This window comes from Dipodomys merriami, unplaced genomic scaffold (genome assembly GCF_024711535.1).
Source record: "Dipodomys merriami isolate MVZ:Mamm:240054 unplaced genomic scaffold, mDipMer1.0.p SCAF_3, whole genome shotgun sequence".
Classification (NCBI taxonomy): domain Eukaryota; kingdom Metazoa; phylum Chordata; class Mammalia; order Rodentia; family Heteromyidae; genus Dipodomys; species Dipodomys merriami.
Genome location: NW_027204492.1, coordinates 34,777,472 through 34,803,869, shown reverse-complemented (window position 1 = coordinate 34,803,869; position 26,398 = coordinate 34,777,472). Strand labels below are relative to the sequence as shown.

At 38.9% G+C, this 26,398-nt stretch overlaps 1 protein-coding gene across 3 annotated transcripts in view; it reads right to left on the bottom strand.

Annotated features, from left to right (window-relative positions):
• Trpc5 (transient receptor potential cation channel subfamily C member 5) overlaps nucleotides 1–26,398 on the bottom strand; it is a 272,537-nt gene that overhangs the window by 16,035 nt on the left and 230,104 nt on the right. For all 3 annotated transcript variants that reach the window (XM_070039890.1, XM_070039892.1, XM_070039891.1), the window contains one exon: nucleotides 18,099–18,294. In XM_070039890.1, the coding sequence (XP_069895991.1) occupies nucleotides 18,099–18,294 (196 nt within the window). The remainder of the gene's footprint in view (nucleotides 1–18,098; nucleotides 18,295–26,398) is intronic.

Sequence of the window (26,398 nt, the reverse complement as noted above, 5' to 3'; positions counted from 1 at the left end):
GAACAGTGTGGCAGGCACAAACAGTGAGAGCAAGCAAAGCTAATAATAACCTTTAAGGAGACAACTGCTCCTAGGAACCCTGGCCCTATAGCAGGATGGTTGAAGAGATATTTTGGGTAGGGGGACATGTTCATATCCTTCATATTTGTGACTTCATAAGACAAGCCCTGCTTCCTTTTAATGGGAAAGCAACAGAAATCACTGTGATGTGCACAGCCTGAATAGAGAGTAAAATGTTCCTTTTCATTGACATCTCAAGGAAAGTCTACCCCACTCAGTATGCATTCATCTGAAGAAATTCAAGGCATATTTCTCAAATGTTAGTGTGTGTCAGACTCATAAGAAGCAATTGTTAGAAATGCAGACTCCTGAACTTGCCAGAAGTTATACATTGCATTTTCAATTATAAAATGATTTAAGTATGTTACAGAGGTAATTTAGCTCCATTTTGTCTTGAATCATTTGAAAAATATGAAAGAGAAAGAGTATCCAAAATATAGTGCTCAACCCCTTTCAGATTGAAGTATAGAAAGTTGCTGCAGTATCTTTCTCATACCTCTTTAAGCTCTCACTTCTAACACATTTTTATTACATTTATACAGTAGTCTAAGGAGGAGCTGATTTTCTATCAGCAAGCAATATTTCTTCTCTCTTTTCTAGGTTTTATAGGTAGTTAGATAGTCATTCTGGTATCTGCTGAGAATCAATTTCATAGGGCTTATGTAGTAGAAAGCTTTGGTAGTGACCTTGATCTATGGCTACAAACTCACTGTAAAAATATCAAGTCCAAAAAACAGCATGAAACATGATAATCCTCCTCAGTTATGGTTGCTAGGTGGTTGGAATTACTGCTCTGATCATGGAGTACTCTCTGTGTAGCACATTTTTGCTGTTTACTTATTTTCCAGCTGTTGTAACAACCTCAGCTCCAGTGTACAAACTCAGGTGCCAAACCTCAGGACAAACCTTACACTCATTCTCCTGCTCCATTCTAACTCTCTCATCCTCTCACTCTACTGCTGACACCAACCACTATCTGCCTCATTGTTTCAAAAATGATCTGAGCTGTTTGTACATAGGAACAAGAAAACATTACACAAAAATCCTATTTTGGCTGGACCTTGAGAGACTGGCAAGGTATGTCTAGGCAAAAATGGAGGGAAAGAACTTTTCTGAAAGAAGCAACAGTAAACAAAGTCATGAATAATAGAAAGGTTGAGAAGTCAAATGATCTAATCTGTATTTGCTTATATGAATGTTTTTCAAACTTAAGTAGGTTTATAGCCTATTGGTATGCTTACCAAATTGCAAATTCCTGGGGCCCACTACAGAGTTATAAAAATGGGTCCCCTGGGGCCTGAAGCCCAAGAACCCGTGTAACAAGCTTCTTTGGATCATTTTGATTAAGATGATTGTCAATCACATTTTCAGAAACACTAATTTGGTGAATCTACTTGCTGTTCAAGACATTTATTAATCAAGAAGCCTACTTCCCTGCCTATTATATGGAATTAATGATGAAATGTGTTTCATTGAGCAGTTATATAAACTAGGTAATATGCTTGAAATGTGGTAGGCTATATTACTGATGCTCCCTTGAGTTACATATCAGCCTTTGGATCTGCAATCAATTCTTTCTACAAAAACGATTGTACGACTAGTTCATGCCAGGCTCTAAGATTATGTTCTAGGATTTAAGTAATAAACAAGACCATGTCCCTTTCATCAATGGGTATTCCTGTTAGTGGAGGAACCTAAGACTAATTCTAACAGATATGAATCCATTAAAAATGATTACATTTTTTTTTGCCTTACTAAGGATTGAACTCAGGACCTCACTCTTGCTTGGCAAGCACTCTACTACCCTCAGGCCAAAATTATTTACTTGTATTAATGAAATTGCACAACCAGAGAATGTGGCTAGAAACTGTAAGATCACAGTTCAAGTATGAGTCAAGCTAACTCTAGAGCTCAAACTCTTATTTAAGCACTAAAAATATTGTCTCAGGGGAAGTAACCTTCCTGGCTGGTAGGAAGATACCTAAAAAAGGTGTGGTAAACTGAGTGTTGGTGGCTCAACCCTGTAATCTTAGCTACTCAGGAGTCTGACACCTAAGGATCATGGTTTGAACCCAGCCTAGGCAGCAAAGTCTGTGCGACTCTTGTCTCCAATTGATTACCAAAAAGCCAGAAATGGAGGTGTTGTTCAAGTGGTTCAAGAGCACTAGTTCAAAAACTCAGCGACAGGGCTCAGGTCCTGAGTTTAAGCCCCAGGACAGGCACCAAAAAACAACACAAAACAAAAATATAACTGCCTGATTAAAGTTTTCAAACTACAATGAACAGATCTGTCTGTATTTTCATCCAGGATTTGGATAACTGTACAGATTTCTATTCTGTTTCTTTCTTGAAGAAAAAAATACAAAAAACCCCACAAAAATAAAACAATCTTTTCTGTTTTCAGTGTGGCCTTTGCAGGACTCCTATATTCAGGTATACTGCATTCATCTGTGCAGATGTTATGGCATACAGTTGATTTAATGAGTACCTTAGGTGTCATAGTCCTGAAGCCCAGAAAACTGCTTGTCACTTTTTTGGGGGAGCTCCAAAAATGTAAATTGAACCTTTGCATCACAGATCATTCTACCTGCTTATGATTTTTACTTGTGAGTAGGAGAACCATTTACTTTGGGAGGACTGAAACAATCTTAAAGTGGTGAGCATGATGACTTGCTAAGCTCATAGATAACTGGCACTAAATCAATTCAGGATTCCATTTCTGAGCCTGGGCAGAAGAGAGACAAATACCTTTATTATCTGGAACATAGGAAAAAAAATCTATTGTTTGTCCCCATTTGACACTGTCACTGGTCTCATGTACTTAGCTTAGTTTTAACCACCCAGACTATACTCCTTTATAGCTTCAATAAATCAAATTGGGAATCACTAGCCTTAAGTTTACTCTCACCACTTGCAGTTTTCTGTGTGGTTTATTGGAGATAAGAATCTCACAGACTTTCCTTTTGAACCATGATCCTTAGATCTCAGCCTCCTGAGTAGCTAGGATTACAGGCAGGAACCACCAGCGCCCGGCATACTTTATTTTGTATAACCCACAAACCAAGGAAGTTTTTCTTACATTTTATGTGTTTGGGAAAAAAAATCAAAGAAATATATCTATATCTATATCTATATCTATATATAAACCCAGGGAATGTATTAAGTATGAAATTAATCATTTAGATGGATTTTCTTTCAGATAGTTAATTTCTTTGCAGTGCTATAGAAATTTACCAATCTCTAAACATTAAACACTTGAAATGGAAATAAATCTACACATATATTTCCTTTCTATTAGTGTATATTAATTGTGCAAAATAATGGGCTTCACTATAACATTTTCATACATGTATATTATGGAATTTAATCATATTTACCATCTATTATTCTTTTCTTTTCTTTCTTTCTTTCTTTTTTTTTTTTTTTTGGTGCTGATCCTGGGCTTTGAACTCAAGGCCTGAGCACTCTTTGTAAGATTTTGTCCTCAATCCTAGCACTCTAGTACTTGAGCCACAGCTCCCTTTATGATTTTTTTTGTTGTTTTTAATTGGAGATAAGAGTCTCTCAGACTTTCCTGCCTGGTCTGGCTGTGAACTGCGATCCTTAGATCTCAGACTTCTGAGTAGCTAGGATTACACATGTGAGCCACCAGCACCTGGCATTCTATTATACTTTCTTATCCTCATTTCCTTTCCTGCTTGACCCTTCTTCCCAAATAGTTCCCCTTCTACTTTCAAGTCTTTTTAAAAAATTCCACACATATGTACTTTTTAACATTGTTGACAAAGTACAGATCAGAAAATTTCCCCAAGCTTTTCCCTATCATTTAGTGAAAAGCATACATAAATTTATTTATAGATTTTACTAGCATATATTAATTGGTTTCATTATGACATTTCCATGCATGTATAACATATACTTTGATCATATTCAGAAAGTATTTATTGAGTACAGACTATATACCCTAGTTTACCCAGAATTCTTTTATATTTACAGTAATACAAAGAGAACCTGAAGCAGAGCCCTTGGCTTCATTTATTTGCAGTCTAAAGACTTAAAAAAGAACATACTTTTAGCCAGGCACTAGTGGCCCATGCCTGTAATCCTAGCTACTCAGGAGGCTTAGAGCCGAGGATCTCGGTTCAAAGCCAGTCAAGGCAGGAAAGACTGTAAGACTCATCTCCAATAAACCACCAGAAAAACCGGAAGTGGCGCTGTAGCTCAAGTGGTAGAGCGCTTGCCTTGAGCTGAACTGCTGAGGGACAGCGCCCAGGCCCAAAGTACAAACCCTATGTCTGGGGAAAAAAAAAAACATGCTTTTAAGTAAGTAGAGTAACTTTGAGGGGGGGGAGCAGGATTGTGTGTGGGGGTGGGGGAAGGATGGGAAGGGATGGGAATGGGAAACAAAGGAGGAGGCTACAATGCTTGATAAGAAATGTACTCATTATCTAGCCCATGTAATTGTAACCCCCTGTACAATATATTCACAATAAAAAATTAAAAAAAAATAAGTAGAGTAACTGTAAAACTATAGCCCCAAGGCCAAATGGATGGCTACTTTATTATTTATTTATTGTCGGTAGTGGGGCTTGAACTCTGGGCCTGCATGCCGTTCCTCAGCTCTTCAGCTCAAGGCAAGCTCTCTACCACTTGAGCTACAGCACCACTTGCAGTTTTCTGGGTGGTTTATTGGAGATAAGAGTCTCACAGACTTTCCTTTTGAACCATGATCCTTAGATCTCAGCCTCCTGAGTAGCTAGGATTACAGGCAGGAGCCACCAGCGCCCGGCATACTTTATTTTGTATAACCCACAAACCAAGGAAGTTTTTCTTACATTTTATGTGTTAGGGAAAAAAATCAAAGAAATATATATGCATATATATGTCTATATATACATATGTATATATATATTATATATATGCATATATATGTCTATATATACATATGTATATATATATTATATATATGCATATATATATATATTCAAGAGCTGAGGACTGAACTCAGGGCCTTGCACTTGCCAGGCGCTCTTCCGCTGAGCTAAACCCCCAGCCCCAAGAAATATTTTTGATCCTTGAATTATACAACTTTTAGTGCCCATAAACAAAATGTTATTGGCACAGAACCATGCCCATTCACTTGTCTGTATTGTCCATGACTCCTTTTGTGTTATGATAGTACAATTGTGTAGACAATTCTAATATATTTGCTTTCTGGCTCTTTACAATAAAAAATTGCTAATCGTTGAACAAGAAGTCAATAAACTGAGGTTTTGTCAACTTGGTCTCAATTGCTTCAGGAGTTAACATATGCTAGGAATCTATATTTATTAAAAAATCACCAGATTAAAGTACTGTATGTATGTGTGAAATACCATAATCAAAATTAGGCCAGGAAATGGCAGCTCAAAAAAAGAGAAAAGATAATTAGGAAGTTTAGATATGTGTGGTATATGGATAATACTAGGAGGAGGGTTGAGAACCAAGAATGTGAAGAAGGACAAATACATATGTGCAAATGGAACAATGAAGCTTGTTGAGATTGGTTTGGGAAGAAGTGAGGTGGAATGAAGGAGAGGGATGGAGGGATGAGTCCGATTAAGTACATTAAGTACATTGTAGACATATTTGGACATGTCAAAATGACATGTCAAAATGACACTCCTTTGTACAAATAATCTATGCGAATTAAAATGTAAGAAAGATAACTAATTTGTTCATTTATGCAATAAATATTGAGTCTACTATATGCCGAAACATGTCTTCTAGTTAAGGATGGAGGAACTTCAGCATATAATGTCTCTAAATTGATTAGTTTGCCTGTATAAAATGTATGAAATAAGGTACTGAGAAAAATCTTGTGACATACCCCTTAGAGAATTCCTCAGATGATGGAAACTTCTGAGCTCTTGCAAGAATCTTTACAGGTAAGTCAATAGCAACATCGATGGAATTAATTGAGAGGGTTCCATATCCCATTAATTTAAAATTTCTTTAATAATGTCTACAATATTTTCTTTTCTTCTACCCTGGGAGATTTGTGATATGCCACAATTTCATAGAAGGGAGTTTGAGTATGCTTAGCTCACAGTTTTATAGGGTCCAGTATTCCATAAATTGAATTACACAGGGAAAATTGTGAAGGAGAAAAGAGAACAAGCAAAATCCTGTGAGAAAACAAAGGTGAAAAGAAAAGAAGAGCCCCTAGGATGGAGATCAATAGTAGAGGGATGCCTAATATGTGGAGCGCACACACAGACACAGACACAGACACAGACACAGACACAGACACAGACACAGACACACACACACACACACACACACACACGCACACGGGGTTGGGAGGAAGATATTTTCCTGTTTATTTTGACTTAGATATTCACTCTTTCCTTTTAAACAGCAACAGATTTCCTGTGATGCTAGGATAATGTGGATTCTGCTGTCAGAGCTCAAGTAAAAGGTAGATAAAGCAGTCTGTTGTAACCTTTGATGCTCTGCTGTGGCTTTTGACTTCTGTGTTATAACTAAAACATACCTCCACCTCCTGGCCTGTTCTATCTCCTATATTGAATGGGGCTATGACACAATACTACAGTGAACACAGGAGAAGAGAGAGGCCTTCTTTTCCTTGTTATTGCTGTTTGTATTTTTGACAGTCTCACTGTGCCTACACTGGCCTGGAACTCATGATGAACCTGCAATTCATATCCACCTGCCTCATCCTCCCAAGAACTTGGATTACAGGCATGCCAGGTTCCAGACCTAATTGGCAGAGCCCTTGTTAATATTAGTGGCTGAGAAATTCTATTTGGTTTTCAGACCTTAAGCAGAAACGAGGCATGCTGATGTATCACTATAATCTCAGCTCATGGGAAGCTGAGGCAGGAGTATTGTAAGTTTTAGTCTAGCCTGAGCTTCAGATCTAGGCCCTGTCTCAAAAAACTACAAAACATAAGTAACATAAAACCCCAAAGCAGCTCCTTAATTAAAGAATACTTGTGACATTTGAATGATCTAATTAAAAATTAGATCATTAGTATCATATTCCTCAATAATCACTTTTGGGCTGTGGATATTTGACTCATCCAGAAGTATGTTTGTATCTTCAAATAGGGTATTTAGAAGCAACCTTAGAAAGGCCTATTTTTCCACAAATAACAACTTTTTCTGAGTCTGAGCTCTAAATTCTTCTTGAAATACAAATACAGTCATTTTTATTTCCACAATATTCATTGGTCATTGTTACTTCATGTAGCGTCCAAAGGCATCTTTGGCTTGGGAACTGATGTATAGACCTGACCTGGTCCTTTGATGACATTTTCCTTCATTGCTTCCAATTCTCTTTCTTGTTGATGTTCTCTTCCCAGTTCTCAGGTGCATTTTCCTCATGGAACCTTCCACTGTACGGCTTCCCTTGGGAAATCTGACCTCAAAAAGGAATTAATTGTATATATTCCATTGTCCTAAGTGACTCACAAACTGATCAAATAACATTTTCATCATAACTGGGAAGAAAATTAAGGTGAGACATTCTCTGTATATCAGTGGGAGGGTGTGTGTGTGTGTGTGTGTGTGTGTGTGTGTGTGTGTGTGTGTACTCTGAAATTTTATGCTAAACTTTATATCTGGTTGTTCATCTGTTCATTTTCCTTATTAATTATGAGATTATCAAATGAGTTTAGGAAACCCCCTCCAAAAAAAGTTATAGTTAGTTTTAAGGCAAAGAAAGAAAGGCAGAGTTGGAAATTGTAGTTCTGTCACTGCAGACTCCATGAGAATGGGGATCAAATCTGTCTTGTTTGTCTATTGTTTACTGTATCTCTGCTATCAAGATTAGGGCTAGTGGTACTTTAATAAATATTTGTTAAACTCATTGATTTTCATTCAAGATATAACTTATAGTTAAGTGGAAGAACAAAAGAATAAAAGAATAAATAAAAGAATAAATGATGAGATAGATATTCTTTGGGCATTGACCCTGTCTGGTCAGTCCTACTTTTATTGGAGTTACTGAAGATGAGTTTTTTAAAGTTATTTGAAAATGCTAAAAGCAGAGGGGTTACAGTTACATCAATTAGGCAAAGAATACATTTCCTTTTGGACAATGTTACTCCCTTTCCTTGTTCTGTCCCAGTTTTTCCCTCCAGTCCCCACCCACAAGTTGTATAGTTCATTTTCAACATAGTGTTCAGTGTCACTGCTGCATCTGTTCACCCTTTGTCCCTTCATTTATAAATCCCCTTGCCCTCCCCCAAAGTCATATATAGAGATTTTATGACAATTATTGATAGTTCTAATGAACACACAGGACAGGTGAAATCTGGAATACAGAGGAACAGCACCGTCATCAACTATTGGTTGTCCAATAGTTCACGGAAACAAAATCCACTTCTTTCATGCATACTCTTTCAATTACTACTTTGTATGCTTGTTGGTTACTAAAGTCTTTAGCAGTCAACAGCAGATATCAAAGAGTGTTACTCAGAACAGATCTGTCAAAATACCCAATGAGAATATTGAAATGAAATGCTCTGGGCCCCCAAATTTTCTGACTCAGCTTGCTGACAAACCAGGAAGACTGGTGCAGAATGACTAAGAAATATGAGCTCCTTTATGACCCAGCAATCCCACTTTTGGGCATTTATTCATACCAAAGCTTCCAGCACAACCATGTTTGTTGCAGCATTATTTACCATAGCTAAGATATGGAACCAGCCCAAATGGCCCTCAGTAGATGAATGGATCAAGAAAATGTGATATTATATATATGTGTGTGTATATATATATGTATATATATATATATATATATACATGTACACACACACAATGGAATTCTATGCCTCTATTAGAAAGAATGGCATTTCCTTTTTTTTGTTAGGAAATGGAAAGACTTGGAAAAATTATTTTAAGTGAAGTAATTCATGCCCAAAGAAACATAGGTCCCATAGTTTCCCTTGTTTGCAGTGCCCAATATATGTCTAGGACAAGCAGAGAAGGTCAAAGGCTATGTACATACGACCACATGAGATAATGTTAAGCAAAATGTACCCCAAGACAGGGACACAAGGGTTTTTTTTTCCTTGCTAGTGTTTTTAATGTACTTACAATGCACTATGTGATTCTTTTGTTTCTATTGTATGTTCTTCCCCCATGGTGTAACACCTGTTTTCACTGTATTTGATGCTGGTGTTCTGCATCTTGTATATACATTTTTGTCATTTGGGGAGGGGAAGGGATATTGCAGAACGCTTAAATGGGGATGCAGGCTGACCCATTGTGACGACGAGATGTACAGGACAGTATATGAAAATGAACGTTACAATGTCGGGGTTGGTGGGGGCGAGACAAGTTGGGGATGCCGGGAGGAAAGTGATGGTAAGGGGGAAAATAAAGGAGGAGGTAACAACACTCGCTATGAAATGTACTCAATACCCTACCCATATAACTGTAACCCTTCTGTACAATTAAAAAAAAAGAAGAAATACGTTACTGTGTCAGACCACCAGGGGGAGAGCTAAGCTAGTGCCAAGTTTCTGAAAGTCAGCCTCTAAGGCTCTTTGCATCTTTGCAGAGAAAATGCTTCATCTTCCTCTCCTGAAGGTAGACATTGGTCAGTCCATTGCCAGGATGGGTAGCATGTCAAAAGAGATTTTAGGCATACAAGGGATGGTTGGGAAATAAAGGGATTGAAACAAATCAAATGAAAATTGAATGAGGAGGTGTGTGTGTGTGTGTGTGTGTGTGTGTGTGTGTGTGTGCCGGTGTGTGTGTGTGTGTGTGTGTGTGTGTGTGTGTGTGCGTGTGTGTGTGTGTGTGTGTGTGTGCCGGTCCTGGGCACTGTACTAGAGCTTCTTTTGCTCAAGGCTAGCACTTTACCATTTGACCACAGCTCCACTTCCAGCTTTTTGGTGGTTAATTGGAGATAAGAATCTTATGGACTTTCTGCTTCAAACAGCCATCCTCAAATCTCAGTGTTCTGAGTAGGTAGGAATACAGACGTGAGCCACACATAGCCTGATGAATGAGGAGTATTTGTCATGTGTATGAGCTTCGTATCAGACCTATTGTGTCACTGTTCACTTGAAAAGGCTGGCAGATTTAGTGACAGAACTGAGTGGTTGAAGTCTGGTTAAAAAAAATATCTAAAGGAGAAAAAGCTAGTAGGTAGGTGTATTGATGGTGGGTATCTCAGTTTAAGCAATAGGGCACTTAATCTGTTGAGCAAAGGGAAAGGTTTATTAGAGGATCCCTTTGCTTAGAATGCAGGAGGCAGTTAAAATTCAGTCAATCAATCAAACAGAAGGGTAGATCCTGAGAATGCTGAGGGGGATGATTAGGGCTGAGCCTTGGACTTGGGCTTTAGGCAGGAAGGGAGGAGATATGATATTCGTATCACTTTGAGAACAGAAGAACTTCTCAAGAGATTGCCTTGGGCTATGTTTTTTAAAATAGCAAATTCTGGTGAGAATGTAGAGTAAAAAGAGTTCTCTCACACTGATGTTAGTATTACCATTATGGAGAATAGTAATGCAGTTCCTCAACAAAGCAAAATAGAATTACCATGATCCACTTCTGGGTGTATGCCTAAAAGAGGTAAGTTCATAATATCTAAGATACAGAATCAACCTAGATTGCTCATTAGTGGACAAATAAAGTACACACACACACACACACACACACACACACACACACACACACATAATTTAATGAGCAAGAAAATTAATCCTGTAAATTGCAGCAAAATGGATGGAACTGGAGGACATTATGTTAGGTGAAATAAAGCAGAAATACAAGTACCACATACTCCCTCTCATAAGCAGAAGATCTAAAAGTTTGCCCTGGAGCTGGAAGTGTAGTTCAAATGGAAGAAGATATGCTTCATAAGTGTGAGACCCCGAGTCCAAACTTTAGTATCACCAAAATTTACTTTGGTTTAAAATGTTGACCTGAATGGAAGACAATGATTGCTAGAGTTAGGAAAGGTGGGAGGGAGGTAGGGTTGATTAGTGCATGCTGGATATGTATGTTAATATAGCACATTTAACCTCGCTAATGTGTACAATTTATATATGTTACTCAAAAATAAAACAGGAGAAAAAATATATCATGAGGTGTAACTGTAACTCCTCTGTACAGTATTTTTACAATAAAAACATATATAAAAAAGAATGTACCATGAGGACATCACTTTAATTTTTGAGCCTTAGTTTCCTCACCTATAAAATAAAACTAGTAGTAGTACTTACCTGATAAGGTTGTTGTCAGGATTTAATGAGACAATATGTACTGTATTGGTCCTTTGTAGTGTGTGGTACATATATTCTCAGATTAAAATGTTAGTTATTAATAGCTTTAATGAGATAGAAATAATTTCATTCACTGTCTCTATCTAACAAGGGCTTGTCTAAATACAAGGTATTCTTTTTTTTTTTTTTTTTTTTGAGTCCGGTTGTGGGGCCTGAACTCTGGGCCTGGGCGCTGTCCCTCAGCTCTTCAGCTCAAGGCTAGCGCTCTACCACTTGAGCCACAGCACCACTTCCGGCTTTTTTCTTTTTGCTTATGTGGTGCTGAGGAATCGAACCCAGGGCCTCAGGCATGCAAGGCAAACGCTCTACCACTGAGCCAACTTCCTAGCCCCAAGGTATTCTTATTCATTATATTCTAATTACAGATTTTCTACACCTCAGAGAAACTCTAAGTCTTTAGCTTTAACTAAAGTTTAAACTTGGAGGCAGGCAAGGGATTTGTCCAGGGTACTGTGCCACATAGACAGCTGGGCCAAGACTAAGAATGTGGAAAGCTATAATATCAGATATCATCTACTTTTTTTTTTTTTTGGTCGGTCGTGGGGCTTGAACTCTGGGCCTGGGCGCTGTCCCTCCGCTCTTAAGCTCAAGGCGAGCGCTCTACCACTTGAGCTACAGCGCCACTTCCGGTCTTCTGGTGGTTTATTGGAGATAGGAGTCTCACGGTCTCTCCTGCCCGGGCTGGCTTTGAACCGCGATCCTCAGATCTCAGCCTCCTGAGTAGCTAGGATTACAGGCGTGAGCCACCAGCGCCCGGCTATCATCTACTTTTAATCTTTTTGAACAGTCAGAATGTGGACCTTTGATGCAGCTCCTATAGACATGAATCATCTACATGCTTCTCCTCCTGGAACCAGAGTATTTCTTGTTAGGGCAAAAAGGATTTTATTTCCACTTGAAAGAAGTGCCAGGAGAATTAAAAGATGAGAAGAATGAAGGCAACTTTTGATTGCTTGTAAGCTATTTCCTTGCAAAAACTGAGACCTAATTCCCCTGCAACTGCATATCTGTCTCCAAATTGGACCTGTCCTTCAAGGCTCAGGTCTACATACACTTCCGAAATCTGACTCACAATAATCCAGTGAAAAAGGAATAAATTAATGGTACAGCAAAGAAAAGTTTTGAGTCTTTTCAAATCTTGAAGATTTGAAATGGGATTCACAGGAGATGGAAACACTGAGAAGCTGAACGGGTGGCAGGGAGTCAACTCATAGTTGAGCGACAGCAGGTAGCCTAAGCTATCCCTACGGTAGCAAAGAAGAGTAGTTTTCACAGAGCCCAGAGAGTGGGCTCTTTGTAAGGAGCTAGAAACAAGCTGGGCCACCCTGCAAAACTTGAGGCCAAGAAGGGAAGGGATGCCTTCTGATGTTTAACAGGTCTCTCCAGTGCTACTAGTGCTTACTAGTGTGTTAATAATACCATTCTAGTTACGTAGGCCAGGCAAAACTCATGATCATCTTTGACTCCTGTCTTTGATCCTGTATCTGATCTTGGACCCATCCTCAAAATAGAGTGAGATTCTGACCACTTTTCTTACAGCCACCATCATAACCATTCTCATCTATACCAGTATCAGATCTTGTGTGGGATATGCAGGGGTCTCATAAATGGTCCTTCTGTCTTTGTCCCTATTGCTCATGAGTATATTTTTGATCAGGAACAGGAATTTTATTAAAATATAAGCTAGATCACGCATCTCTTCCGCTCCAAAATCTCACACGGTTCTCTAGCTCTCTCACAATAGAAATCAAAGTCCTTTTGGTGGATTATGAGGCATTCCTACAAAGATATTCAGACTGTTTAAGAAACCAGTCAGAGTGTACACCAGATGTAACACTGCAGCAGGCTCCTGGATGCAATCTGCCATTCCAGATGTTATCCTCTACACACTGGATCATGGAGTGGTACAGAGATGTCTCATAGGGAACAGCTGGAGCAGCAGCTATTTACTAATTGATAAGGAAATATTTCAAATATCTTCACAACTGGCATATTAATGTATAGGCACATCAATGTATAGCAGTTGCTTCTGAGTCCTGGTTAATGCAGTTTGTGAAATGCTGCCTTTTCCTCTGTGTTTTGAGATTCTGAGATTGTCCCCAGATGACTGGGGGTGGGTGGAGAGACCACCTGCCTTCTTTGGCACTTCAATGGTGTGCAACAGCTCTCCCTACCCGTGCCTGCTATTTTTGCAGTGCCAGGTTTGTTTTAGATGAATGTCTTCATTTGCATGGTTGTCTTCTGCAGTGGGATAGTCTATTCATCATCTGAACCTCCACATGCTGCCACCCTAAGGGAGACAACTAATCCTATGTATTTGGGCTCTTCCCAAGCCATCAAACAGCCGTGGTTCAGCGAGGCACATGCTGTTTACTTATTGGCAGTATTAGAGTGAACACTACGCAGCAGCCAACAAAAAACCCAAGGGCTCTCTCTCCCCCCCTCAAAGAGTTCTTTTTAACTTACTGAATGAAGCATCATCACATAACGTGAGTCCCATACTTTGTGGGTGTGTCCGAGGGAAGCAATAGGACCTAAGATAAATAAACATTGGGGTACTGGCTCATTTCTCCCATCTAGTATTTTGCAATGACTGAATCTTATAAAAGCAGGATCAAGAGAAGCTACTCAATGTAACGTGGGCATGCTTATCAAGAACAATACTGACAAGGAGACTGTGTTAAAAGAAGTGTACAGATTAGGCAGCTGCTAATAAATGAGCTAAAGAGAGCTACAACGATAAAGGAGAGAGTAATTCATTATTCCTTGAAAACAATGGTAACATATAGCATGGCCAGCTTCACCTATTAATGCTAATGGGACAGACATGGAGTGATCCCTGCTTCACGATATCTTGAGGATAACTTTGTACATCACCCAAGTGGACTCTCCTGTGGCAGAGTAATACAAATTGCTACAGATTTCTGGAGCCAGATTACCATAGCTCTAAATCCTGTATGAATTGTTAATAAAGAGATCAATTATTCACCAGATTGATATTAGCTGGAGTTCTTGGACTCTGAACTGGAATGTAAATGAACTGGATTCAGAGTGCAGTATGTTGAGTCTCGACCCAGACAGTCAGCTGTGATACTTTTTGAAGCAAAGAAATTGACCTTCAGTGGTTTCTATTTCTGCAGCCTTCTCCACATATTATTGATGCCCTTTTAAAAATTATATTCAATATTTAGGTAGAAATGTTAAGATGAAATTAAAACTTACTGGTCTTTACTACTCAAGCTGTTCCAAGTATCTGTGTAATCAGATTATATTGGATCAGCATCTAACTATTCCTATTTACGCATGGTAAATATCATGTCCAGGAAATCTCAAAGTAGCAGGGATTCAGAACAGTTGGTGATGACCCCAGATGTATTTGATGGCACAGCTTCCACTCAAGTCATCTAATTGAATCTCCCTGCCTGAGGTGGTAGTGGGGAGGGGCTAGATATTTTCTTCAAATGTATTCATAGATGGTATAAAAAAAAAACCTACCCTCCAGCAGGTAGTAACAGAAAAACTGATATTGGCCATTCCCATGCTTCCTTGAAAATGCACTGAGCTCAGTGGGATGCACGCCTTCATCCTGTGACAAGAAAATCTCTCCCTCTTCTATATATCACTGCAAAAAAATTGACTTCCAGATACCTAGTGAGAAAACTACCTTAGGACAAATATTTCCATTTTTGGCACAGTAGAGTGTGATGCCAGCTGGGGGGGCATAAAAATGAACCCCTGAGATTCCATTCCTACTCTCACCCTCTTCTAGAGGCATGCAAGAGGTAAGCGTAGATATTTTCTAAAATCTTAATGTAGTTGGGTTTGAATGGGAGAAGAAGGAAGGGAAAAAGTGAAGGAGGGAGGGAAGGAAAGAGAGACAGGGGAGGAGAGGGGAGAACGAGCAAATAAAAACAATTACATTACATTTCAAGAACTACAGATGAACAGAATCCAGAGCTAGGAAGGATGTTATAAGCCTATCCCATTCATCTACAGACATACAGACTGATAGAGGTCACAAAAATATTAGCGATGGGAAATTCCAATTCATCCACTATTTTGTATGACGAATCAGAGGCCCCAGAGAGTAAGTAATCCAAGTTCTTCCCGCTATAAATGATAGAACCAAGATCAGAGTTCTTGGTTTTTAAACTATTTTTTCCACCATACTTTTCTCCCTTTCCTATTGCTTAAGCACCTTGGATATAAAGCATTTTAGTAGACATACCATTTCTAAAAATTCTCTCCAATGATAGTAATTATACAAATCTCTCTGGGTAGATTTGGTCACTGTGACAAAATACCTATGAAAATCAATTTATAAAGAGGAAAGATTTCTTGCTTCTTTCTCTCTTTCTCTCTTTCTTTCCCTCCCTCCCTTCCTCCCTCCCTCCCTCCCTTCCTTCTTTCCTTCCTTCCTTCCTTCTTTCCTTCCTTCCTTCCTTCCTTCCTTCCTTCCTTCCTTCCTTCCTTCCTTTCTTTCTTTCTTCCTTTCTTCCTTTCTTCCTTTCTTTCTCTTTCTTTCTTTCTTTCTTTCTTTCTTTCTTTCTTTCTTTCTTTCTTCTTTCTTTCTTTCTTTCTTTCTTTCTTTCTTTCTTTCTCTCTCTCTCTCTCTTTCTCTCTTTCTCTCTTTCTTTTTTTCTTTCTTTCTTTCTTTCTCTCTTTCTCTCTTTCTCTCTTTCTCTCTTTCTCTCTTTCTCTCTTTCTCTCTTTCTTTCTTTCTTTCTTTCTTTCTTTCTTTCTTTCGGTTCTGGAGCTTGAATACTGGGCATGGATGCTCTCCCTGAGATTCATTTTCTCAGGCTAGCACTCTACCAGTTGAGCCACAGTACCACTTCTGTATTTTTCTGAGTAGTTTTTATTGGCGAGAAGAGTCTCACAGACTTTCTTGCCTGAGCTGGCTTACAACCTTGATCCTCAGATCTCAGCCTCCTGAGTAGCTAGGATTACAGGTGTGAACCAGGAGCATCTGCAGGAAAGGTTTATTTTGGCTTGTAATTTCAGCGGTTTCAGTCCATGGTACCTTAGTCTAATCTGTTATTTGGGGCCTGTTGTGGAGCAGTTAACTTGGTGGTAACACATATCAGAAGAGATCTGTTCACCTCATGATATTCAGGAAACAAGGCAAAAAGGAAGGGATAAAGGTCTTACAGTCCCATTCAAGATCATGTTTCCGAAAGACCTAGCTTCTTCTCACTATGCCTCAGGTTGGAGAACCAAGCTTTTAACACATGGGCCTTTGGAGACATTTCAAATCCTACTTATAGCACCACCTGTGAGAATACATTCCATTGCCATTTATAGCTAGAAAGTAATATCAAATAGATAACTCAAAACATGCCCATTGCCACACATACCCATTTCTCTTAGGTTCTCATCTCTATTGGTTTTTGTCCTTAGCAAGCAATAGATTACAGATGTTTACTATTATCAATAGTATTTTAAAATGTAGATGATGTATCTGTACAGGGTATATACATGCCACAAACATATATGCCTATGTAGCCAATAATTTAACATTTTTCCATTTTTTTCAATTAATCATGTCAATTTATGAGTATAAAGCATCTTGATCAGTGTTACCCTTAATTGTCTTCTGTAGGCTAAATGACCCCTTGATGACAAAGCGAGTCTGAGAAATAGCACATGGGAAGATTATATGTGCATTACAGCAGAATTTTTCAGCAACACCTTCATCCACAGAGGGCAATGCAGTATCTTAAAATTTAACCCTCCAAATTCAATGATAGCCAACTAAACTTAATGTTGGATCACAAGAATACTTTTGTCAATTTCTAGAAATGATGGACAAAGTATGAGAAATTAAGCAACCATTAGATATTTACTTTTGTATAAAATAACAGGATGGGGCAGAACTGATCCCATATCTCTTTCTACCTTCACCATTTTTAGTCTAGAGTAATAAAAGCTACAGATTGAAAGGTACTGTAATGGTTTAAAGGCCAACAATGAAAGCCAGGAATGGTGGTTCACACTTGTAATCCCAGCACTCAGGAGGAAGAGGCCAGAGAATTGCAAGTTCCAGGCCAGTTCGAACTACATAATGACTTCCAGGCCTATTTGAGCTAAACAAAAAGACCCTATCTCCAAACAAAAGTCAACAATGGATTCTAAGGTCATCTCACAATGGAGTGCAATTATTTACCTATGCTTCATGAAAAGAAATAGTCTGTTATCTGAAGAAGACCATCTATATTAATGAAATTATTTCTCAGTTTGGGGAGTTGGATGTTTGTATTATTCTATGTTCTACCTGGAGATTAAGATTAGCTGAATATACTGGCAATCAGTGGCGCACACCTGTAATCCTAGCTACTCAGGAGGCTAAGAACTGAGGATCATTGTTCAAAGCTAGCAAGAACATCTGTGAGATTCTTATATCCAATTAACCACACCTGGGAGATTAATGTAGTGCCAAATTGTGTAGCCAATTGTACTCTTATCATTTTTCTTTTACTAAAGCAAGAGGACAGACTCAAAGTTTTAAAAATATTTTCAACAGATGGTAAGAAAGTCATTAATTAGTCATTAGCAACCATGCTATGTTACTAAGGTTCAGTAGACTAAGAATCCAAGCAGAATTGTCTTGAAAAGAAATAAGCCAATCTAACTGAAAAAGCGAATGTGTGCTAACTAAGGCAGATGGGTTCCATGGCATTAAAACCCTTCCTGAAACCAAAGTAAGCACCTTTGTAAAGCCCCTTTACTCACAGCAATAAGCTGGTAGGAGTTGTTCATCATAGCAATCAGCATGTTCAACAGAACTACCAGGGAGATGACATTGTATGTTCCAAACATGGTAGCTCCAACAAACTCAGTGAACTCATGTCTGGCTTTCACGTTGGTGACATAGAGATTTAAAAGTCCAAATACAGACCAGAAGAGTGACTGAAGGGTTTCAAAAAGCCTGAAAGAGATAAAAGAGCTGGTTAATTACTTCTCTCAGAAGAGAAAGAAAAGAGGGCAAACATGAGGGCTTCTGTAATTTGCAACACATACACTGATGAGCTTACATTATTTTGATCTTGTCCCTAATACAACTGATAAGTAGGTTACTTAGTTCTTGTTTCTATGTCTTGTGCTTTGCTCTTCTACCTGGAATACCATCACTCTTTTCTCAGCTTACACATAGCCTAAAAATTTGCAGAGCTTATTTCCAACCTCTCTTTCATTCTTCAGACCATGTGATCTACTATTTCTCTAATTATGCAGGGGCAGAAAATGCAGTGGGTAAGAATATGAAATTTGGGTTATACTGTACTGCATTGAAATCTCAGCTTTGATACTTGATAGCTGAGTGAATTTGAGGGCAAGTTACCTTTTTTCTTTCTTTTTGGTGCTGGAGATGGAACCTAGACCCTCATTCATGCTAACCATGCACTCTGTCTCGGAGCTACACCCAACGCACGTTACCATTTATGTTAGTTCTTTTTATGGCTCTCACAGGACTCAGATGTTGCTAAGCCTAAAGGGTGAGCTTGGTATCTCTTACATGAACTGTTAAATGAATACCAATATGCTTTATTAATATCATATGCATTATTATTTGAAATGTACTATATACAAGTATATTAGGCACTTTTATGTATATTATTATGTGATCCTTATAAAACTTTATTGTTCCCAATGAGGAAACTGAGGTACAGAGATTGAATGATTTTTTTAGGGACACTCAGGTAGTAAGTGCTGAGTCAGTGTTCAAAACTAGACCTCTAATTTAGTCAATGTTAGATGGCTTTGACCATTATTGCTTACAGTTTAAGTTTCCACACTCAAAAATGTTACTTTGCAATATTATACTTTTGGTATCAAGGGCTTCTTTTGCCTTATTTTCAGAAGTCATATAGCCTTAAAATTCAGGCCACTTGTGGGAAACATAAAACAGTCATTTCCTGTGCACATAGAAGAGGTACAGAATATACACTTTTTCAATTTGTCTGAAGTGTGTTGTCATTATCCTAGATTTTTTTTGGGGGGGGTCCGGTCGTGGGGCCTGAACTCTGGGCCTGGGCGCTGTCCCTCAGCTCTTCAGCTCAAGGCTAGCACTCTACCACTTGAGCCATAGCGCCACTTCCGGATTTTTTTTTCTTTTTGCTTATGTGGTGCTGGGGAATCGAACCCAGGGCCTCAGGCATGCAAGGCAAGCGCTCTACCACTGAGCCACCTTCCCAGCCCTATCCTAGATTTTTATATGTGGTGTTGGAGATTGAAGTCTGGGTTAGGCAAGTACTGTATACTGAGCTACATGTTAACCTAGAAAAGTGTGGTGTTCTTACTAAGACCAATGTATTTCAAGATATTTCAGAATTTGTGGTTGGGTTCATCTTGGAAGGGTATAGGAATTATTTTATTTTATTGATTGATTGCTGGTTTTGGGGCTTGAACTCAAGGCCTAGGTCTGTCCCTGAGCCTCTTTGTGCTCAAGGCTAGTACTATACCGGTTTTTTCTGAGTAGTTTATTTTCAAAAGTCTGAAAAGCCAGAACTGGTGCTGTGGCTCAATTGGTATAGCACTAGCCTTGTCTTGGAGAGTCTTTCCCCAATTGTTTTTTTTAAATCATCATTAATATCTCAGCTCAAATGTCACTTCCTGAGAGGCCTCCCTTAGTTGCTCTAGTTAAAGTAGCTCCATCACTTATTTTCTATCCAATTATCTTGTTTAACTTTGTAGCATTTAAAATTCCTTAAAAGTATATTATTAAGTAATTTTGTGTATATGTTTATTTTCTTTCCCAGTCCCTAGAATATAAGATGAATGAAGACAGAGTCTACTATACACCTATTGCATAATAGGTATTTGATAATATAGGCTAAATAGAATAATGAACATGTGTTAACTATTAGTGAAGAAAAATTCCATTATCACTAAAGAAAATTGCAATGGCATTGATGTTTGTAAGGTCCGTAGGCTGCCCAGTGGGATAAATTCATGTGGATGAGGCCTGTGCTCTGCCTCAACCTGATCATCACAGGCAAGTCCCATGATATTTTCACTTGTGAGATAACCAGAAGGAAGAAATATGTTTTTCTTTTTCTTTGTTTCCTTTGTGGTGCTGGAGATGAAGTCCAGGGTACCACAGGTACTAAGCCAAAGGTATTTTCTAGTTAAAAAAAATTGAACTACTTTTTGCAGGTTCTATTTTTATTTTTAACTGATATAATAATGGTATGAAATGGTGGGGTACAATATAAAGCTTTGATAACATGTATACACTGTGTTATCAAAACAAGATTATAACTATATTCATCCCTAAGAACTTACCACTTCTTTGCAGGGAGGAGCAATTAAAACTCTCTTTTATTTTGGAATGTGTAGTGCATTGTACTAGTTTCCCAATGTGCCTATCCAACTGCAACATTGTGCCCATGAGCCAACCTTTTTACTTTTTTTCCAACTGCAGTATAGTACTGATTGGCTAATTTCTCTCCATCCCCTGATCCCTATCCCCTGCCTCAGTTAACCATTATTCTATTCTCTACTTCTAGAAATTGATGAAGCATTTTGAAATAATCTGTAAAATCAGTGTGTGCAGGCCTTGAAAATCAGACAAGTCAGATGTATCATGGGATCTGATTTCCAAAGACTACCATTCCAGGTCAGGCAATGTGGTGTGTCACCGAGCCTGGCAGAGAGCTGAAAAATAGGGAAGATATGGGTTCAGAAACCCTGGTCCTACTAGAAGGGTTCAGCGAAGATTTGGTGGTGCCTTTTGGCTATCCGAAGTCAGGACACGTGGGAGGCCAGGAATGGTACAAACTCATAGCACAACGGCTAGATAACAAAAACTGATGTGGATGTGGTGCCAAAAAGCAGGAAACACAATGAATAAAAAAAAAACATCCAAAGCATCAGTTGAAGGAATCAGCATGTTGAATGAATTCACACAGGCATTCAGTAATTATTAGCTGATTGCATGACAAAAAGTCAAATGTCATCATGTTGGTAGGAGTTGGTGATTTTCTGAATGTATAATGCCACATTTCTTTATGCATTCCATCTGCAACAACTAAAGCATAATGGTCAATGTCTGATGTCAAATCTACTGCTATTTGTTTCATTGATGGATTCTTGAAAAGAGAAAGTCTGGTCATTTAAAACTTGCCTGAACTGTAATGAAGAGATTCTATAGATGTAATTATACAAGAGGGAAAAGAGAAGGGTGATCATTATTCAGTTTTGGTTGTTGGTAGTGAGAATGCTCTCAAAGTGTGCACAATATTTCAGAGTTACCAGGTCACCTGGAGAAGCAGGCCTACAGAAAGCATGCTCAGAGGCTGAGCATGTAGTACACACACCTCCCAACTACATGGGAGGTACAGATCATGAGGCCCTGTTTCTAAGCCATCAGATACAATCTCATAAAACAAGCTAGGTGTTTGGCACATGCTTACGAGAGGGGGTGGGGATGTGAGACTCTATCTGAAAAGTAAATGATCTTTGCTGGGTGCCAGTGGCTCACGCCTATAATCCTAGCTACTAACGAGGCTAAGAGTTGAGGATTGTGGTTCGAAACCAGCCAGGACAGGCAAGTCCATGACACTCTTATCTCCAATTAACCACCAAAAACCAGGAAGTGGAGCTGTGGCTCAAGTTGTACAGCACCAGCCTTGAGCTGAAGATTCAGGGACAGTGCCCAAGCCCAGAGTTCAAGTTCTATGATCAACAAGAAACAAAGAAAGTATCTGTAAGAAGTCTTCTGGATTCTAGATACTGTTGAGTTCACAGGAAAAAGGCTACTCTACCTGAGGGGCATTACTTGATCTATAATAAAATCATCATAGGGATGGAAAGACTTGTTGACCAAACAGTAGAAATCTAATACCAAATGAATATATATATTTTAAATTTTAAAAGAAATTATTTTGGAGAAGACTACCAGCTCATTTTTATTTATCAGTGAGTAAAAATATGGAAATTGCTAGCTCCAGTAGGTGTACAGATAGCAGACACAAGGATTCTGAAGACTTACAGAAGGCTTGTAGAAGAGTTATTTATTAAATGTATGGAAGACAAATCTATACCAGCTGCATAAGGCACCATCCATAAGTAGATCCCAAAGCTAAGGGAAACACAAAGCAAAGATGGGAATTGCAGTCCTTTGGATATTTGCTGAAAATCTCATCTTTGCTAAAAAAGCCTCGCATAGTTGAGGCCCTGAGTTCAAACCTCAGTATTGGCAAAAAGAGACACATGTCAGATGTGTATACATTTTTGTGTATTTTGAGTCTTCATATGTATCATTTTTATAGCTGCTGAAACAATCCACCCAACAAAGATCAAACTTGTCTGACAGTTTTACCAATGCTTTCAATGAGAATCAATGGCATGTGTCATAGATTTTTGCCTGACACCTAACCTGGAGAGATGCATAATAATTGGAAGACAGGGTCAAGATGAAAGAATTTTATAGCTTAAAGCAATGAGCTGGAACGAATAAGTTGGAATATAATAGGGATCCATGTACAGCTTTACTCTCAGGCCAAATGTCCAAGTACAGAATGACAGAGATCAGAGAAAGGCTGAAAATTTTTACTGAAAGCAAGCTCAAAGTGTATCAACAGAGTGACAGGGCTGGGGAGATAATGTCAGTCATCCTAGATGGAAAGATGCCGAAGCAAATTGTCTACAAATAAAGAACTCTTCCAGGCCCATTCACATAGTCTCACATGGCTTGCAGGTTAACTGGTAAAGTTGAGTTAGGTGAAGAGATGAAGCAATGTTAATTTCCTGGTTGTGATATTCAATTATACTTGCAAAAGATGTTACAACTGGTAATATCAGGTAGCGTTTACAGGTTTATCTTTGTATTATGATTATTTTTCTCCCTCAGGGCTTCATTGTCACTTGGCTTGCTTGCTCAAAACTGGCATTCTACCACTTGGGACATGCATCTAGACTGGCTTTTTGCTGGTTATTTTGGAGAGGGAGTCTAGCAGATTTTTCTGCCTGAACTGGCTTTGAACAATGATCCTCAACATTTCAGCCTCCTGAGTAGGTAGGATTATCGGCATGAGCCACTGTTTCTTGCAATCAGGTGTAAATCTATCATTATCTCTATGAAAAAGCTAACAATGCTGGGCACTGGTGGCTCACACATATAATCTGAGGTCTGAGGATTGTGGTTCAAAGCCATCCTGGGCAGGAAAGTCTGTGAGAGCCTTATATCTAATTAACCAGGAAAAAACCAGAAGTGGAGCTGTGGCTCAAATAGTAGAGTATTAGCCTTGAGCACAAAAGCTCAGTGACAACAACCATGCCCTAAATTTAAGCCCTATTACCTGCACACACACACACACACACACACACACACACACACACACACACACACACAAACTAACAAAAAGGCAAAATTGTTACTGGTCGTCATACTTTCACAAAGTAATTCAGTAGACATTTTGATCACCTCTATTCTTTAGGCCCATCTATAGTAGTGAAAAGTTGACTAAGATGGGAATCTAGTCTGGAGAGACACACAAAAGCAATTAAAACACGAGGCATGTATTGTAAAGAGACATGTGTTTAGACTTTAGAGCCAGTAACACTGGCAGAAACTGAAAGGCTGGGGAAGAGTTTCCCATGCTAGCTACATGGGGATGGGCATTCTAGGCAAAGTGTGTGTGCCTTTTACACTAACTTGTAGGACAGAGATGCTTTCCCATAGCTGGGGAACTGAGGATGCTGACTATAGAAGAGAGAACTGAAAGGATGAAAAGGCCTGGGCCAGATTTCCAAGGCCCTGTATGTTATTGTAAAGAGGCCAAATTTCTAGTGAAGACTCAAATACAGTGGTAGGCATGAAAGCAGGAAATGACAGAATGAGATTGGTGTTTGTAATGAAACTTCCACACAGAGTTTGGAGATTGCTCAGAAGGGAGTTAAGACTGGAGGCAAGGAAGCTGGTGAGGGGCTGTTGTAGTAATAAAGAGATGATTTAGGCCTGAATCAAAACAGTGGTGTGTGTGTGTGTGTGTGTGTGTGTGTGTGTGTGTGTGTGTGTGTGTGTGTGTGTGTGTGTGTGTGTGTGTGTGTGTGCACGCACATGCACAGCATGCATATGTTCATATCTACTCAATCCATGTATGTTCAATGTACCCCCAATAGATTTAAGAGCTATTTATGAAATTGAATGGTTAGGCTTGAATGATACACTGGATGTTTCACAAGGAAAAAGCAAAGAGTTCAGGTATGATTCCTTGGATTCTGGCTGTTGTTATTTCTAGAGATGAAGAATGAAAGGGAAAATAGGTTGGGGATGAAGAGATGGAGATAAAGAATTACTTGTAGACATTTTGTGTTTAAAGGACCTGTGGAACAGTGAGGTATGTTCAATGGGCATCTGGAGATGAGCGCCTAGACCTCTGTAGAGATATGCAGAACTGGAAGTTAGCATCTTTCCCCTTTACCCTCATTGCTGTCACCCATTCTGTGCTCTGAGAATGTTAGTCCCTTCCCTTTCTCTGCAGCAGATGAAAACCAGATACTCAGTAGGGAATACTGAGCTCAAATCAAAATATTGCCATGTACTTGTCAGCAAGGACAAAGCGTTCCCTTCGAAGTTTGTGTCAGGGATAAAGAACATTCACAATTTTTATGTAGTAGACCCAATTAGATCTCTGGAGAATCATAAGGAAAAAATGGACAATGATCAGGTGTATAAACTTTTCATCAGATATATAAACAATCTTACTTTCCTATTCACTAAAAACTGAATCTTTCTGATAGTCTGGCTGAGCAAGATATATTTTGAAAAGTATTAAAATTGTGTGAGTTGAAGCATTTAGATGAAAACATAAATCTGAGTCAGGCCTCAGTGCAGAGGAAAAACAACAGATAAGAGGGAAAATTGATGTAATAGTACTGCTGATTTGGCTCCCATATGACAGTGCTTCTCCATAACTGACACCCCAAGATATAATTGTATTAGACAAGTTTCCATTTTTCCAATTGTCCCTGCTGGGCAAGTGAAGGGAGCAAAACGTCAGTTGGTATCAGGGCTGTTCATAATCACTATGAACTTTCAAGGAGGCCTTTCATAAATATTCCCAGCAGAGTTTACATGAAATGACATGGCCTCCTGGAAGGAACCTTGCATTCAGGTGGTCAAGCCTGTTGAATGCTTGGATGGGAGCAAAAGCAATCTCTTGGTGCTCAAACCACTACAAAAGTGCTTTTTATATTGAGAAGTTGACCGAGTTCTGTTTCCAGGGACATGCAGGAGAGGGAACAGTTGTGTTGAAGCAGTATCAAGGTGGCAAGCTACCATTCTCCCCTCCTGGTTGGCTTAACAAAACAGCAGTATCCCTTGGCCAATTCATTTTGATTCTTTTCTCCTATCCCATGTGTTTGGTTTTCCCATCTAAGATTTCTCAGTTCTGGGAGGAGATGCAGCTATGGCCTCATGGATGCAGAGGGGAGTCTTAAAATGGACAGTGGAGTGAGACAACAGTTTGAAATTGAGTTCATGGGAGCATCGTCCTGCAGAAATCATTGAATGATAACAAGACAAGTGAAAGAATGTCTCTAGACCATATATCTGGAAAGACGTCTCCCTTCGTCACAGATTCATGATGGAAGGACACTGAGAAGTTCTGTACTTGAACTCCTTTTAAACTGCATCTGCACACTTCCATTTTTATGTCTATTAACATGCCACTCAACTGTGTATTTTTGAAAGCTATGTTAGGAAATATTACTGGAGGTAAATGAGATGCATAGTAGCAATGATTTCTCCCTAACAGTGATACATTTGGTCAAGTAGAAATCTCTTTGTTGCTGGCCCTTTTTGTTTTTCTTAGACAGGCTCTTACTATGTAGCCCAGGATGGTCTTGAATTTTCTATGTAGCCCACACTGTTTTTGAACTTGTTATCCTCTTGACTCAGCTTCCCAAGTTCTAGAATTATAGAAGCACTCATAATGCTTGTCCAGGCTTTTGTTATTTAACATTTTTTTAAAATGTCTGAGTCCACTGGACTGATTTCTAGAGTTAAAGGATGCTATACGTAAAATAAG